This window comes from Macadamia integrifolia, unplaced genomic scaffold (assembly GCF_013358625.1).
Source record: "Macadamia integrifolia cultivar HAES 741 unplaced genomic scaffold, SCU_Mint_v3 scaffold3234, whole genome shotgun sequence".
Taxonomy (NCBI): domain Eukaryota; kingdom Viridiplantae; phylum Streptophyta; class Magnoliopsida; order Proteales; family Proteaceae; genus Macadamia; species Macadamia integrifolia.
Genome location: NW_024869318.1, coordinates 3,025 through 19,145, shown reverse-complemented (window position 1 = coordinate 19,145; position 16,121 = coordinate 3,025). Strand labels below are relative to the sequence as shown.

At 36.5% G+C, this 16,121-nt stretch overlaps 1 protein-coding gene across 1 annotated transcript; it reads right to left on the bottom strand.

The window, feature by feature from the left end:
- Positions 1–10,550: 10,550 nt before the first annotated feature.
- Positions 10,551–12,819, bottom strand: LOC122067919 (chaperone protein dnaJ 20, chloroplastic-like). Its single transcript, XM_042631758.1, has 2 exons — positions 12,279–12,819; positions 10,551–10,903 (listed from the first exon to the last, which is right to left on the bottom strand). The coding sequence occupies exons 1-2, from the start codon at positions 12,747–12,749 to the stop codon at positions 10,754–10,756; spliced, it is 621 nt and encodes a 206-aa protein (XP_042487692.1). The 5' UTR covers positions 12,750–12,819; the 3' UTR covers positions 10,551–10,753.
- Between the last annotated feature and the right edge of the window lie 3,302 nt (positions 12,820–16,121).

Sequence of the window (16,121 nt, the reverse complement as noted above, 5' to 3'; positions counted from 1 at the left end):
CTCTCTCTCTCTCTCTCTCTCTCTCTCTCTCTCTCTCTCTCTCTCTCTCTCTCTCTCTCTCTCTTTTCTTACTTTATGCTTAAGGCTTTTTTATAAGAAATGTCTACGATTTTATTAGGAAAGCCTTCATTTGTTAGTTAGTTAAGGTTGTTTTGTCAGTTAGGTCTTATCCACTTAATTAATTAATTATACATGTGGATAATATGTATATAAATATATGTATTATTATTAATTAAATAAATCAACATTAGGTTTGATATTAAAATGAAAAGACAAACTATGATTCAGTGGTTAAATGGTGAATCAGGGTTCAGGGATAAAATGATAATTTTTCAAGGCAAAAAACCCTAAAGTTATTCTATAATGTAGTTACATCTAATGGATGATTTTTAGCACTTACAACTACTGATGCACCCTCAATAGTCTGGTAGCCCCACTTTATATCATCCTGACCCTACAATAGTCAAAAGACAAAAATACCCCTCAGTCAAATTTCAGGGTGTTACAATTCTCCCCTTCTAATAACAAATTTCATTCTCAAAATTTACATACCTAGATCACTGAATAAACGTGGGTACTTCATTCCCATTTCGTCCTCTTTCTCCCAAGAGCATTCTTTGATATTGTGGTTGCCCTCGAGAACTTTCATGTAAGAGATGGTACAATTTCGTAAAACTTGGTCTTTATAATCCAGGATTTGATCAAGTACTTCTTCATAGGAGTCCGCCTTTAGTTACAACGATTCATAGCTCAAAAAGTGAGATGGATCTACCACGTACCTTCTGAGTAACACAACATTAAAGACATTGTGCACTCCTACTAAGGATGGGGGTAATGCTAATCTATAAACATCTAATCCAACTCTGTGGACCTATGAATCTGGGGCTAAGCTTTCTTGTAGAGCCTTGCTCTTTAAACCCGATTTCTTAACCAGTTGGCTCGGTTTGGTCTTGCAGGATCCAAACCGGAATGGGTTGATGCCTGTGCCTTATGGTGGTACATGACGACAAAGGTGATGTCAAATGCCGGGTGGCCCGATAAGATTGAGTCAGTACCCAAAGTGATTTGCACGTCTAAGCCGTGCCCTTGCACATATCACAAGGCCATGTACAGATAAGAAAGGTGCGTTATCATATTTGAATGATAGGAACTTGGTCCACAACACGTGATGAGAGTGAAGTACATGTTAAGAATCCATTTTCCTCTAAAATACAGCAAGGTTGGTTTGTTTGGCTAACTGGTGGGTGTCACTGGTAGGTGCGAGTCCCACTAGTATGACCCACCTGTATGGGTAACGTGGACCCCAGCATGCCCAGCTTGGGTGAGCACGTGTATTTCGACCTCCTCGTCCTAATGAGGTCTTGTATGCCTGAAGATGTCAGCTACTTCGCTTGGAAATGCTATTTAATTTGTTTTGATTCATAAATAAGAAAAATCAAACGGACCTTAGGAGATATTTATTGGCTAGGGTATAAATAGCTTTATTATCTCTCTCTCTCTCATTTATGGTTTCAGCAAGTTGGTGAGAGGAGTAAAGAGGAGGGAGAAAAGAGGAAGAAGAAGAAGACTAGGGAGAAGGCTATCCCCTTAGATTCCGCAGCCACGTTTTACCTTTTCGTCGCCAGTATTGTCACCAATGTTTTGAGATCTATGTTTTGAGGTCAGTAACGCCATAAACCCTTGAGATATAATGAAACATTTTTTGTGTGTGGTTGAATCTAGGGAATAATGAAACCATTGTGTGATTTCCTTAAAGGATTTAAGGAGGAAAACAAATATTTGGGAGTTATTAAAGTGGCATTTGAGTTTGGGAAGAGGATCTCAAGATTTGGGGTTTTTCAAAGTAAGGTATGATTTCTTTCCCCAAATCTTGTTAATGGCTTAGATCCATGGAACAATCAAGTAGATGACGCTTAGAATGTGTGGAAAATGAAGTGAGAACCATTCTATTGGATTTTCAAGGGGTAGAATGAAGAAAAGAAGGAAAACAACAAAATCCAAGGAATACCGACGGGTAGGACTGGTGGGTGCCACACCTACCAATGTGACCCGCCTGTCTCCTCTGAGATTCTGACTCAACCTGCGAGTAAGATCGACTAGTGCCACACCTACTAGCGTGACCACCTGTCTTCTCTGGGTCTACAGGCGAGTAAGATCGGTAGGTTCCAAACCTATCAATATGACCCGTCGGTTTGGGCAGTTTGCACACATGGGTTCTCCTACGCACCTATAGCCCAAATGAGCTCCAATAGAACTCAAACTTACCGACAACCTTCTTCATGCTATTAAATGTGTCATGACTATATCTTACATCATTACAGTCCCAAATTGGACGTATTTCTAAACTCCTATCTATGTTAGGTTTCGAGACACTTATCTTCACTGTGGATCTTACCCGTGCCACGAGTGCAGATTCTTCTACAAGAATAGGTAAGCGGGGAGAGGACTTTGAACTTATTTTGGGAGACGTTTTGGCATCTAATGCATTCATAAACTACATTGACATTTCGATTCCCATTCCTATGCATATGTTTGATGTATGAATGATGCATTTAGAACTGAATATGTTGTATCTTAAATTTCTAAATGTATGTTATTCGTTTGGAATTCTTGAAAATGGATTTATCATATGATGGTTATGGTGACGATTTGTCGAACATATGTGGGATTTCTAGACTAGATGTTGTAGTCGGCTTGAAAGCAAATGCATTAATACACCGTGGAATGGGACACAAAAGTACTATGCAGTTGTACTATCGTATATAAGAGCATGTGGTTAGGGTATCATATTCCCTCGTGCTACGACCCTTTCCAATAGGGGTTTACGTGCTGGGTTATCACTAGGGGGAAGTGTCGGTCATAGACCGTCTTGATTGTTAGAATTACGCTTGGTTGATTTTAGGACAGTTGAAAACCTTGGTAATATATTCAGAGGATCAATCGTACTACTTTTCTGCTATGGGTGTATCGCGGGATGGAGAACGCGTCTTGTACCCAGGGCATACGCGCACTGTGGTTGTGAGTAGCACGTTACCTATGACTTAGTAATGATTGTTTAGGTGAAATATGATTAAAATGAAAATCTCATGCATATAGTATCATTTGAATTGAAATTGCTTCTGTGCGTCTTTTTTTCTATTTACTAAGCTAGTGATTTCACCCCTCGTGTACATACCTTTTTAGATGATTTTGCTGGCTATTCAGTAGAGGAACCCATGCTGGGTCCCACTGATGAAACCCCAATGGGGGATTGGTGGGTCCCCGAAGGATTATATCACAGTGATGGTTGCCCGTGTGAGGGTTGTGTTATAGGGCAACAGTAGCTAATTCTTTATGCTATACTCTTTTTTATTCTTTTGATATATTTCTCCTTTTGTGCTCTCGATAGTTAAATTGTTATTTCTCGTGTAAATATTATGCCTACGGGCCCACATGTAATTATACTATGTATAACAATTTGGGTATCAAGAGTATATGAAAAATTTACAGGTATTCATATACAATAAGACTTCCGCTATATTATATTATTATATCTCATGTTTGTTTATGTTTGTTGTGCTGTGGTTACTGTATCAGATGATCCTGGTGGTTTTGAGTTATCCGGAGGGAACCCGTTATTGGTCCTGTTCTATGTGAACGGGGCGTGACATTTTCCTTCTTCTTAAATCTCATTACTCCCTACATAGGTGCAATGTCCATAAATGCACGGTCCCCAACTGAAAACTCTAATTCATTTCTCTTAGCATCAACATAACTATTCTGTCTATCTTGTGCCACTTTCATCCACTACAGAATAAGATAAATCTTGTCTTGAGCTTCTTGTGCAATCTTAGGTCCCGTGTCATGAAATAAATCCATGACCAGAAGAAAGAGAGAATTTAAGACTGTTTGGAAAAGGAATTTACTTTTGAAACATATACTTTGCATGATTCCTATTTCTACTATACATCAGATTTATTCTATTGTTGAGATAAATCTAACACTACCTTTTATGTTATATTTACAACATATTCTCTCTCTCCCCCTTTGAAAGTGAACCCCATGCACCTTGTATACTAGCCCCGTCATTGGTTGAGCTGCTAATTCCAAGAAAACTAGCGGCGTGCCCAACCTTTTTTCGTATATTCATTTTTTTTCCCATATAGTCATTAATGTTTTGATCATCTAATATGTGTTGCTTTTTAAGGACAATTTGATCTCGTTAAGGACTAGAACATTTGTCATTTGAAATAGTTTAATTCTTTTGAACGGCAAAGAATATGGTTATTGAGAAAATAAAGAGGAAAACACCCACATGGTGTATAATATAATTAATATAAGCCATCAAATTTGATATGTAGCCAAGATAGAATAACCAGTTGGAGAGAGAGAGAGAGTTAGTTGAATTATACATATAATTAGTATTATATATGTAAAGTAAGTTTCAAAAGTAACAAATCCCTTTGTTTACTTTCACCTTTTACCTTTGATTTTGAGTATATAGCTCAAAATGTTTTGGAGAGAAGTTTTAAATGAAAATTCAAAAACTCTTGAGCAAAAACCAAAGTTAAAAAAGCCAAGCTGTTTAATTCCACATTGGTTTGAAGGGAGTAGAATTGTGAGCATATATATATATATATATTCTTGTTTAATGGGTCAAGAGGTACTTATCTTTTTGGACCTCTTGAGTTTTGAATTTTAATTCAAATATACGTACATATGTATTTACTGACCCATATGTGAAAAATCATTATTCAATTCATAACGTACACATTTTTGTACTCATATGTATAAGTATCTATACGTGTATAGGTAGTATCCATATGTATGTATATACACGTCACTGCATCTCTCTCTCTCTCTCTCTCTCTCTCTCTCTTAATGAGAAATCCTTCACTGTAATGTGGTTTTATTGCTCTGTCAAGTTCCTCCCAAAGGATCAATGTTTGTGTACAGTCAAACTATGATTGATGGTTGTTTTATCTGGGAGGTAAAATGTAAGTAACCCAATTGTACCTCTATATAGGGAGCATTTCAGACTTTAAGGAGAGTATCCACTTCTGATACGACTCAACCTCTTTTGATTCGTTGGCTTCAACATTAGTGAGGATCTGCTTCAACAATTAGTCTTTTGTAATCTAAAAATACATCTCAACACTATCTGGCTTGTAGCTGTCAACATTGGGTACTTCTTTTCAAAGAGAGAGAGAGAGAGAGAGATTTTGAAGAGGATATCCAAGATTGAAACAATTAGATGAACGTTTGACAGCAGGGTTTATCAGGCTACTTACAGTTCTGGTTGATGCGCTTATATTGTTTCAAAAAAAGATGACAGAAGCTTTTGACTGCATATCAACTGTTGAGCACTCAACAAAGTGATGGTGAAGAACAAGTACCAACAAAATAATTAGAGAATGGCAAACACAAAATAGGGTTTAGATAATTAACAAGAGAATCTAATATAATCTAATATATATATATATATATATATACACATACATGCAACTTATTCCTCACCATCATGATATGCAACTAAATTGACTACAATGATTCACAAATCCGATAATATTTCAAGAGATTTCCATCATATACGTCCTTATCTGATCACAACCCACCATACAATTGGCACTCTCAGCCAAATACATAACATCATTTGAAAGCATGTATCCAATAATGGTATGTACAGTGATCACCGACACACTTAAAAGCACTACGGGTTAGGTTGTGGGTTTTTTAGACAAGGGAGAAAGATAGTTACTAATAACTGACTATTTAATGAGAGGAAATCATATTGAAGGATGCATCAGGGCTCTTTTGCTTGGAGCAAAATACGCACAAAGGAAGTGATGGGCTCTGAAGGAAATCTGAACTAAATCTTAGGTGGTCCGAAACCTCTCTTTTGTTCTGGACAATTTTTGTTGGCCGTTAAGTGTAGCACCATTATTTTTATCTGTATATAAATCCATGCAACATACACTGCAAATGCGAACCAGAATCAAGTCATGTGCTCCATTTTGTATACATAGCTAGGGAAACCATCGCTGGCAGTGCATCTACTACTGCAAGCCTTAGTTCTAACTGTTTAAACATATTATAATTTAATTTAATTTTAACTTTTCGTTCTTGAAACAAAAAAAATAAAAAATCTTTTGAAAGTGAAGGTACCCGGTGGTGCTCTTCTTAGGATTTCAACTTGCAACAGTAAATTATTGTTCTTTTTTTTTTTTTTTTTCCCTTTCCGTATGGTTCTAATTGTGTTGGATAATCAATAAAATGGAAAAGAAGATAGAAACTACTTAAACAAAAAGGGCGGAGATATGTACAAAGTGTCTGTTTCATAACTTCTCCTGCTAACCTTTTAAGCCAAAGAAAACAGCCCATTACCAGAATCATAAAAATTGCCATTTTTTTTTTTTTGTGGTAAAGAAAATTGCCATACCTAACCAAACATATGCAGATGCTCTTAATAGCGACAGGTCCTAAGCTATTTCACCTTTTTTGATTGACAGGATCAGAATCATCTTAATTAAATGATCGGTTCCAAACCTTATGGTATCAGTTCCAATTAATAATTTCATGATCTAGTTTTGACTCCAATTCATCCTGGAGATAATAGAAGAAGAGCAAGAGATAGTGTGCACAGGCAATGAGAGGAGATGTATGAATATCTTTTGAAATGTGGCTTTTTTGCACCCATTGTGTCTAGGTGGAGGCATAAATCAGCGGGTAACATTCTTTTTTTTTTTTTTTTTTTGCTTCAAAATATATATGAAGGACAAAAGAAGCGTGTCCATCTAGTGTTCCCCTTGCCCAAACACAGGTGGTGTGAAAAGACCTATTTGCTCTTATGCGTGTTAGGTATATTCAAATCCAACTGTGTCTGGGCGTAGGAACACTAGACAAACAGGGTTCCTTTATATAAAATTGATCCCATTCACAATCTAGTAGGGGAAAAAAAAAATTAAAGCTAGTGGACTCTTTGAGTTGGTTGTACTCAATATATGATTAATACATATCAATAGATATCAATGGCGACCAATACCATGAACTAAATCCATGATCAAAAGCAATAGAGAATCTAAGACTGGGTGAGATTCCTTTCCCTTCTTTTCCCTATCATTTTGGAAATCTTTAAACCATGCTTTGTAAGACCTGATGCCAATTGCTTTCATGGTTGTATGTTGGGAATAGCAACTGGAAACACTTTTCACTTTTGAAGCCTAAAATGGTTTAAATTTGTAAATTTATTTCATAAAATAAAATAAAATAAAAAAATAAAAATTGTATATTTATCATCGCTTTAATCATCTAATATATATTTCTTTGTAGTACAATTTGATCTCACTAAGTATTAGAACAATCTTCATTTGAATAGTTTAACTAACCCTATTGAACTTTTAAAGAATATGGACGCTGAGAAAACAAAGAGAAAAATACCTACATAGTATATAATAAAAGGTAAAAAGAACTCTGTCCAAGAGCAAAGCTCTTGCTCCCAAACACAGGGTAGGTTGAAATGATTGCCCTATCCTCATGAAAGTCCAAAATTCTGCCCATGTTGATGCTTAAGTGGGTACTCTCATTGGCCCCTACAATGGCGCAGAGGCCAAGCTCTTGGACAGAAAACTTTTCCCTATAATATAGCATCAAATTTGACATGTAACCTATCAAAAATTAGAGAAATTAAATGATTAGAGAGTGATTTTTAACCAACTGTGGAGAGAGAGAGAGAAAGAGAAATAAACTTCTTGAAGCAGAGTTTATCAGGACTAAAGCTTCATTTGGTGCCGCTGTATTGTGTTAAAAGAAAGAAGTTGGAAGCCTTCGGTTGTGTTTCCACTGCTGGACACTCAACAAAGTGACACAGAAGAACAAGTACCAACAAAATGATTAGAGAAAATGGGAGATATTTTGAAAAGATTAAGAAGAAAACGACAACCTCAATATGGGGTTTGGCTAATAAACAAGAGAATTTAAAAAAACAATAAAAATTTAAAAATTTAAAATAAAATAAAAGAAGAAAGAAAACCATTAATTAGGTCCATTTGTTTCGAAATTGAAAAATCTGGTAAAACAAATTTTACCGTAAAAACAGATTTTCTACTGTTCGTTTTATACTTTGTAAAATTTACGAGGAGAATTTTTTTACCCCCAAAAGTTCTCCATTTATCGGAAAATAACTTGAAAATTTTACACCAAAAATGACGTAAAATAGATCGGTAAATGGTTCTGATCGATTACAAAAAAATTGAAAGAATAAAAAAAAAGAGTCAAGAGGCCTCTGAGCCTCTCTCTCTCTCTCATCATCTTCCCCAATAGTCTGTCGCAGAGAATGAACTTGAGCACAGAGATACAGAAGTGGAGGAGCCAAGTTAAATACAAAATTGGAAAAATCATATAAAATGAAATAAATTGACTACAGTGATTCACAAATGTGATAAGATTTTAAGAAGTTTCCATCATATATGTCGTTATCTGATCACCAGTCACTACCCACCATACAATTGGCACCCTTAGCCAAAGACTTAAACATCATATGAAAGCGAAGGTACCCATTGCTCCTGTGAGGACTTCAACTTGCACCATTCAATTTTTGTTCTTTTCCAATGATACTAATTTGTGTTAGATAATCAATACAATCTTTGTTTTTAAACCCCTGTCGCCTTACCCACAGTTTTATGGTTCTCACAGGAGCTGATGTTAGGGTCAGCCCCACTGTTTTATGGTTATGAGAAGAAGTGGTGCTAATTCAATTCGTATCTTTCTTCTTAAGTCTTTGGGGTCAGCTTCACAGTTTTTATAGTTCTCATAGGAGTTGGCGTTAACTCGACTCAAATCTTTCTTCCAAAGCCTTTGAGGTTAGTCCTACCGTTTCTATGGTTCTCATAAGAGCTGGCGCTGACTCAATTTGTATATGTAAGACAATACACGTGTTCGGGAATTAGTCAGGCCAAAGGACTGAACACCCTCGTCAAAAATATCTATATCAATATGGAGAGGGTGGGCCAGGGTGGGCCACCACAAGAGTGATAAGTGTTATGTACCCTTTCACATGGACACATCCATGGATGCTTGCCAGTGGATATCACACTATATGACTCCAAACTTTGTGTGAGGACAACCCTATTTCCTCTTTTAGAAGAAAAAGTGTGAATGGATCTAGCAAAAAACAAAAGGTCCACAATGGACCACAGACCATAAAAGCAAGACGGCTGCCTCCATGTATTTATTTGGTCCCCTAGAAAAAAAAAATCTTATGGTACCTAATGTTTTAAAAATTTAGAAGTTATTAGGCAAAAGTTTTGTGCATGGCGGTTCATGATGCAATGTAATACAGTCAACCATTGGATAGACATGATTGTATATGATACACGGCCCCAGCTTCATCCAACAGTTTGGTGTACAATCGTGAACCATGCATGGCTATGCACGAAACCTCTCCCCTATTTATAAATAAAAAATAATAATAATAATTAAAAGAATATATTTCAACATCATATTTTATTTCACTTGGTTTCCCACACCGACCACTAACCACCGAATTTATAGTTTTCAGCTTGCAAAAGTGATCATATGTAAAGCAAAGTAAGTCCCACACAATGACTTAATTATGCATCCACCTAGTTCAGCAAGAAGATAAATGCAGGTACTGACTGGAATTCTAAAAAAAGAAAGGTGAAGTAACATGGAAAATCCTTAAAAGCACAAGCCCTCCATATTTATTCTTGACCCATGATCTCAAACTGCAATAAGCTTAAGGCCATTAACCTAAGAAACATTAACCCCAAATGACTTTCAGGAATCTAAAGTACCTATGGTGGACTAGTACCACAGATTTCAACATCTCAGGTAACCACACCCAACAACTCATACATATGACATATCTTACATTTCAACATCTCCTTTGCCCAAAAGTTTAAACCTACCCTATCAATCCGCAGTCTTTCCTGCGCTGTGATTCATATGTTTTTTGGGTTCAAGGAAGAATGGGAGTCAGGGAGCGTCAGGGCTTCAGTAAAAGCAGAAGCAGTAATTAGATTGTTTATAGAGGTTCCTGAGTGAATGAACAAGACCATATAGCCACCAATGCCAGTTATTTCATTCTAATTCACAGTAACAAAAAGAAAATCAGCAATGAAACAAGAAAGGTTGAATCCATGAACTTCAAACAATGAATGGCTTCCGCATTTGCCATTTCTTCAATGTAGTCACACTGAGGTCTGAAACAATGATGGTATACCAGATTCAACACTTAAAATGAAGGCCATTGATTGATACCATATGAGAGATCTGTTCTGGCCAAAAGCACAATCTGGTACTCTCTCTTCATGTAGCATTTTCCTCACATATGTAATGGATCAACCAAAAGACTAATTGAATTGACTGATAGGAACAAACACTATTAGCTCAGCTAGTGTCCCGGGTAAGTCTACCCATTTAGTCATAGTTCACTAAATCTCTTTAAAGCAAGGGGGGCAAAGCTTCAAACACTGCTTTTCCCCCTCTCACGTAGTTGTGAACCTTAATTTCAAAATGCAAAAAAAAAAAAAAAAAATACTCATTCCAGAAAATCCAAGAACCAAACTCAAACTCAGCAACTGAAAATTTGATCTTCTGTACACTGCTTTCAAATACCTGTTGTGAATAAGGGCTGAGAAAAAGACACAGTTATCCAAAAAAAAAAACCAGTGTCTTTGGTTTTGATTTGTCGTCCAGGCCAAAGCCATATCAACACAAGTAGCGAAAAATATATACAGTATATCAAAACATCAACCTACAAGTCGGTTGATGATTCATTCCTTCTTCTGCGCATTCGAGCTCCCCATGACATGTTCCCTGTTGAATCCTTGTTCATGCTCCTCCTTTTTAACCCGTCAAGTTGAGACTCCCACTGGTTCCTCCAGTTGATTCTCTCCTCCAAATCCTAATTATGGGGGGACGAAGGGGAAGCTAATCAATGCAAAGCGGTAATCAAAAGAATAAATCTGAAGCCAAACCAAACTGAAATACATGCATAAAGTATCATAATTTCATAGAGAACAAGATAAAAGAGTAGGAAAGGCACAGGAAGATCAAATTCTGAAAGACTGAAATAAAAAAGTTTGTAGATTATTATAATTGTTGAAAAATAATAACAAAAGAAGTTGGAAAAACAAACCAAATAATACGAGGGAAAAACCATTATGGCCCTAATAGAAACAATAGCTCAAAGCACTTTAGAGTGTTGTTTGAAGGTTTTTCTTTTTTTTTTTTTTTTTTTTTGGCGGGGGGAGGGTGGGGGGGGGGGGTGGGGATTGGAAGACTCAACAAATAAATAGAACATACAAAGAGATGCCAATTTACATTAACTAAAAGAACCAAGACTAAAATCCTCCATAGCAACAAGAAGGAAAACAAAAACTCAGAAAGAGCATAAAAGTTCTTATCCAAATCATGCAAGTAACAAAGGGAAACAAAACAGACATGGAATTCCACAAACCCAGATCAACAAAGAGGTAAGCCAGGATTCAGCAAACAAGTCCAAATCAGTGCCATCTTATGACAAGGAATCTCAAAAATAAATGAAACTGAGAACATAATTTTTTCACTTTGTTGCTCAAGTCTGTTCAGTTTTGCACCATTGCCAGGTTTAAAGTTCAAACCCATCTTCACAACCTCATGAGCACTAAGAGGACAGCCAGGATTCAGAAACCAAGTCTATATCAATACCATTTTTCTTTTATCAGGAAATCTTAATACACATGGAACAGAGATCGACAAATTTCTTACTTTTTTGGTAAGGTCTCTTGAAGGGTTGACCCGTTGATAGGTTCAAACTCATATTCACCCATTAGCCTAATAACCAGTAACCTACTCTTGCCAATGGAAAAATTATTAACAGCTTCAAGAAAAGGTAGATTCAAAAAGGAAAAGAAAAGAAAATTCTTTCTTCCCCTCCCAAACCCACACTTCTTATTCCCTTCTCCCAGTTGATGAATTCAGAATAAAACTTCCACTGCTTTGTAAAACAATTCGAAATCACAGAACATCAGATGACCATGAGAGAGATATGCCAATTCCACAAACAAAGAAATCCATCATTCATAAAGAAACTCGAAAACTTTAGAACCCCTAATTTAGGAAGAAAAATGTAAATCCTGTACAACGCAAACCATTTGGCATCTCATAAATCGGAACAAAACAAGAAAACTCAGAAAATCCCACAAACCCAGATCCAAATAAACAAATTTGACAAAATCAAGAGAGGAATCAATGAAAAGAAATCTAAATAACACATTCCCCCAACAAATTAACATTACCTCTTCATATCTATTGCCTTTGCGTGCTGAGAAAGCCAGATGCAAACCCCTGGCCAAATCCCTGTCATACAAAGCTCTTCTGTTTGGATCAGACAATGTCTCATACGCCTCCTGTACTTGAATAAATCTCTTAGTGTACTCATCTACCCTTTCAGGAGGCGACACATCGGGATGATACTTCAACGCCAATTGCTTATAAGCTTGCTTGATATCTGAGAAGGATCCACTCTCTGAAATCCCCAACAACTCATAGAAATTCATCTCTGGGTTTGCAGTAACAAACCTATCATTAACAGCAGCCTTAGTTCTGAAAGACCGAGAACGATTTTCGATCGAAATTGTAATTTTTGGCTGATGGGTATTGAAGCAAACACAATCAAAGGCTCCAATAGATCTTCCACACAAAGGGTTAGATGCTATGCAGAGATAGAAGGAAGCTTCGCTTCCTGCTGAAATCAATCCATAGCCCATCTTTCTCAGTTTCCTTCTACGTTCTTCGGCTCTCTCGACCTGTCTTTGTTCTTGCCTTCTTAAACTAAGTTGCGTAAGATAAACACTGTTTTAATAAAGCGTGATTCGAATCGGAACAAAACGATTCTGATGTTTTTTTTTTCATTAAGAATCGGCCGTTCTAACTCATACAAAATCGGGACCACACAGCTAATCCCAAGTGGCCCCAAATCTTCAGTAGAAATAGGAAAAGATTGGATATTTCATATAAGGCAAGCTTTAAAAGATATTTTTTCTATAGTATATCAAGTAGGATTAGCAGTCTGGCAGGCTACATCTTGGTTTTTAGTTGATCAAGTTGACAGTTTGGTGTCGATGGTAAATTTGTTCTGAAAAAAGGACCCCACTATAATTACAATTTGCACGTAACATCAATGGCAGTGATAGGGGTGTCAATCCGTCGGGTTCAATCAAGTTTTCCCACTTTAGGACCTTGTATCATGGTTTGAAAATTTTTATTAGATTTGTATTTGATGTAGTACCGACAAAGAGTAAAACAATCAGAAAAATAGATTTCAAATTGAAACTAGGATGATCGAGCTAAACGGATCTTAGTCGGACTTTAAAAGGGTAAATATTATATTTATCTGTAAATGAGTTATTTTAGGGCTTCAGACGGTCTTTAAACATGTCACACTTCATAAACACGTTCGAAGGGGGGCTATAAAATGGTCTTAAACGTGTCGAGTTGAATCGAACTATTAATCAATTGGCTGATTGAGCGTCCATAGAGTAGCACACTTGCACTAAGAATGATCTATTAATAACTGTGTCGGACCTCCCCAAGCTGGGCCTTTAATAAACACCCATAATGGCAAAGACCTAAATAGTAGAATTAATATATAGAGAATCCCATGTAAGAGGGAAATACTAAAGATGTAATCGGCCGTTCTAACTCATAAAAAATGGGGACCACACAGCTAACATCTCCCAAGTGGCCCCAAATTGTCAATAGAAATAGGAAAAGATAGGATATTCCATATAAGCCAAGCCTTAAAAGATACTCTTTCCTATGGTTCTTACCAGTTGCATATCAACTAGGATTAATTAGGAGTCTGGCAGGCTACATCTTGTTTTTTAGTTGATCAAGTTGACAATTTGGCTACCCCGAAAAGATGGTAATTTTGTTTGGAAAAAGGACTCCATTATAATTACAATTTGGGTGAGGGTGCCCCCAAAGACCCCACTATAATTACAATTTGTACGTAACATCAATAGCGGTGATAAGGGTGTCAATCAGTCAGGTCTAACCAGGTTTTTCCACTTTAGAAACTTGCATCATGATTTGAAAATTTTGGTTAGACCCGTATTTGAATTGGTACGACAATGAGTAAAACAGTCAGAAAAATGAATTTCAAATTGAAACCAGGGATAATCTGGCTAAACGGACCATAGTCGGGCTTTAAAAAGATAAATGTTACATTTATCTCTAAATGAGCTATTTTAGGGCTTCATACGGTCTTTAAACATGTCTGGCTTCATAAACAAGTTCAAAGTGGGCTATAAAAAGGTCTTAAACATGTCCAGTTGAGTCGGGTTATTGATCAGTCAGCCCTGGTTGAACGTCCATTGAGTAGCATCCTTGCACTAAGAATGATCTATTAATAATTGTGTTAGACCTACCGAGATGGACTTGTAATAAACACCCATAATGGCAAAGACCTAAACAGTAGAATGAAAATATAGAGAATCCCATGTAAGAGGGAAATAGTAAGGATGTCAATTGGTTGGATTCAATTGATTGTTGTTGGGTTTAATCAGTCTTCAACAATTTAAGCCCTAGCTATGTTTCTACATTTTTAGGAACTTGGGCTTCATAGGTCAAGGCTTGGATACATTTCTATTCACTCAGTCGGATACCAATCCGTAATCAAGCTCAAGATAATCAGGTTTAAACGGGTTAGTTAACTAATCGTTCTCTCAAAGATATTTAAACAGGTAATAAACGAACTATTATCGGACTAAATGGGCATAAGCATGTTAATCAAGTTATAAACACTCAAATATCAATCGATCACAATATTTGGCCAGATAATCATCGAACCACTACTTTGCACAAGAAATGTCTGATTATTAATCAATCAATGCTTGAGCCCCCAACACAAGTAATATTGGTCGGACCAGTCTTAGGTTTGAGATAAAGTCAGGCTTTAGGATGAAAATGACCCACTGTTTTAAAAACAGGAAGTGGACCTTGAATGGACCAAAATCGGTGGAAATCCGAGAGAAAAAACTTCTTCAAACCCTAATTTCCATACACGGTCGGTCTGATCCAGCCGTTTGAGTAGGTGTTGAAAATTGGAAGTTGGAAAGTCTCCTATTCTATACCTAATGACTAAAATGCTGTCAACCAAAAAACGTGTCACATAAAGTCATAAACAATTAAAAGAGTTTCAACTAAATTGATTTCATTAATTAAATTAAAAAAAAAAATGGAAATGATACTAGTCATAAACTTTGATTTTCATTTGAATTTGCAATAGTGCCCTCCAAATAAAAGGTTTTCCAAATAGAAGTATTCTTCATTGATGAATCTATCAACCACGGTTTGAATAATCATATTCCACTGATATTGATATTGATATTGATATTGATACTGATATTGATCTGTCTTACTCATATTTATCTTAAAATTATTTATCATCGATCAAATTATTGATACAATATTGACGAAATTTGGATAGATCCATGGATACTGATATTTGAAACCATGCTTCCAACTCCAACAAGTGTTGAGTTATGACTGATATGATTTTTACTCCATTGATGGAGGACAGAGGAGGGAAGCTATATACTTGGGAGATAGGTGACAACTGGTACGCACTATGACCAGTTGCTCCCCCTTGGTGCAAGTTGGAAAGCATAGGACACTATTTAGAGTTATCAATCACTGATTTCCTCCTTACGACCCGACCCATCTCTTTCCATCACAACCTATTAAGTTAGGTTACAGTTGGAATCATAAAGGCTCATGTTCTAGTAGGGAAATAGCGTTTCTGGTGGATCAATCATCTCTTTTCCAATCCCTATATCAACTCTCATTTTGGAATGTTTTACATGGAAGGAGTTTTCTGTATGAGAGCATGACCTACGTTAATGCCCCCAAGTCGATTTCTCTCCTCCCTCAATAGATGATTGAGATGTCTTTCCATAGAGAAAGGAGAGACTAGACTAAAGAGATAGGCATAGAGGAGCGCTTGAAAAGGCTATGCTTTTTTAAAAAGAAGGTACCCAATGTTGAGAATTACAAGATTGATATTGTTGAGATACATTTCTTGGTTAAAGTAAGAAGAACCTTTGAAGAAGATCAGCATCAATTGTTGAAGCCAACGA

Excerpts from the sequence above, each read along its gene's own strand:
- LOC122067919 (XM_042631758.1), bottom strand. The coding sequence starts at position 12,749 with ATGGGCTATGGATTGATTTCAGCAGGAAGCGAAGCTTCCTTCTATCTC. Across the intron at positions 10,904-12,278 it reads AAGGCAATAGATATGAAGAG|GATTTGGAGGAGAGAATCAA; the intron begins GTAATGTTAATT and ends CCCCATAATTAG.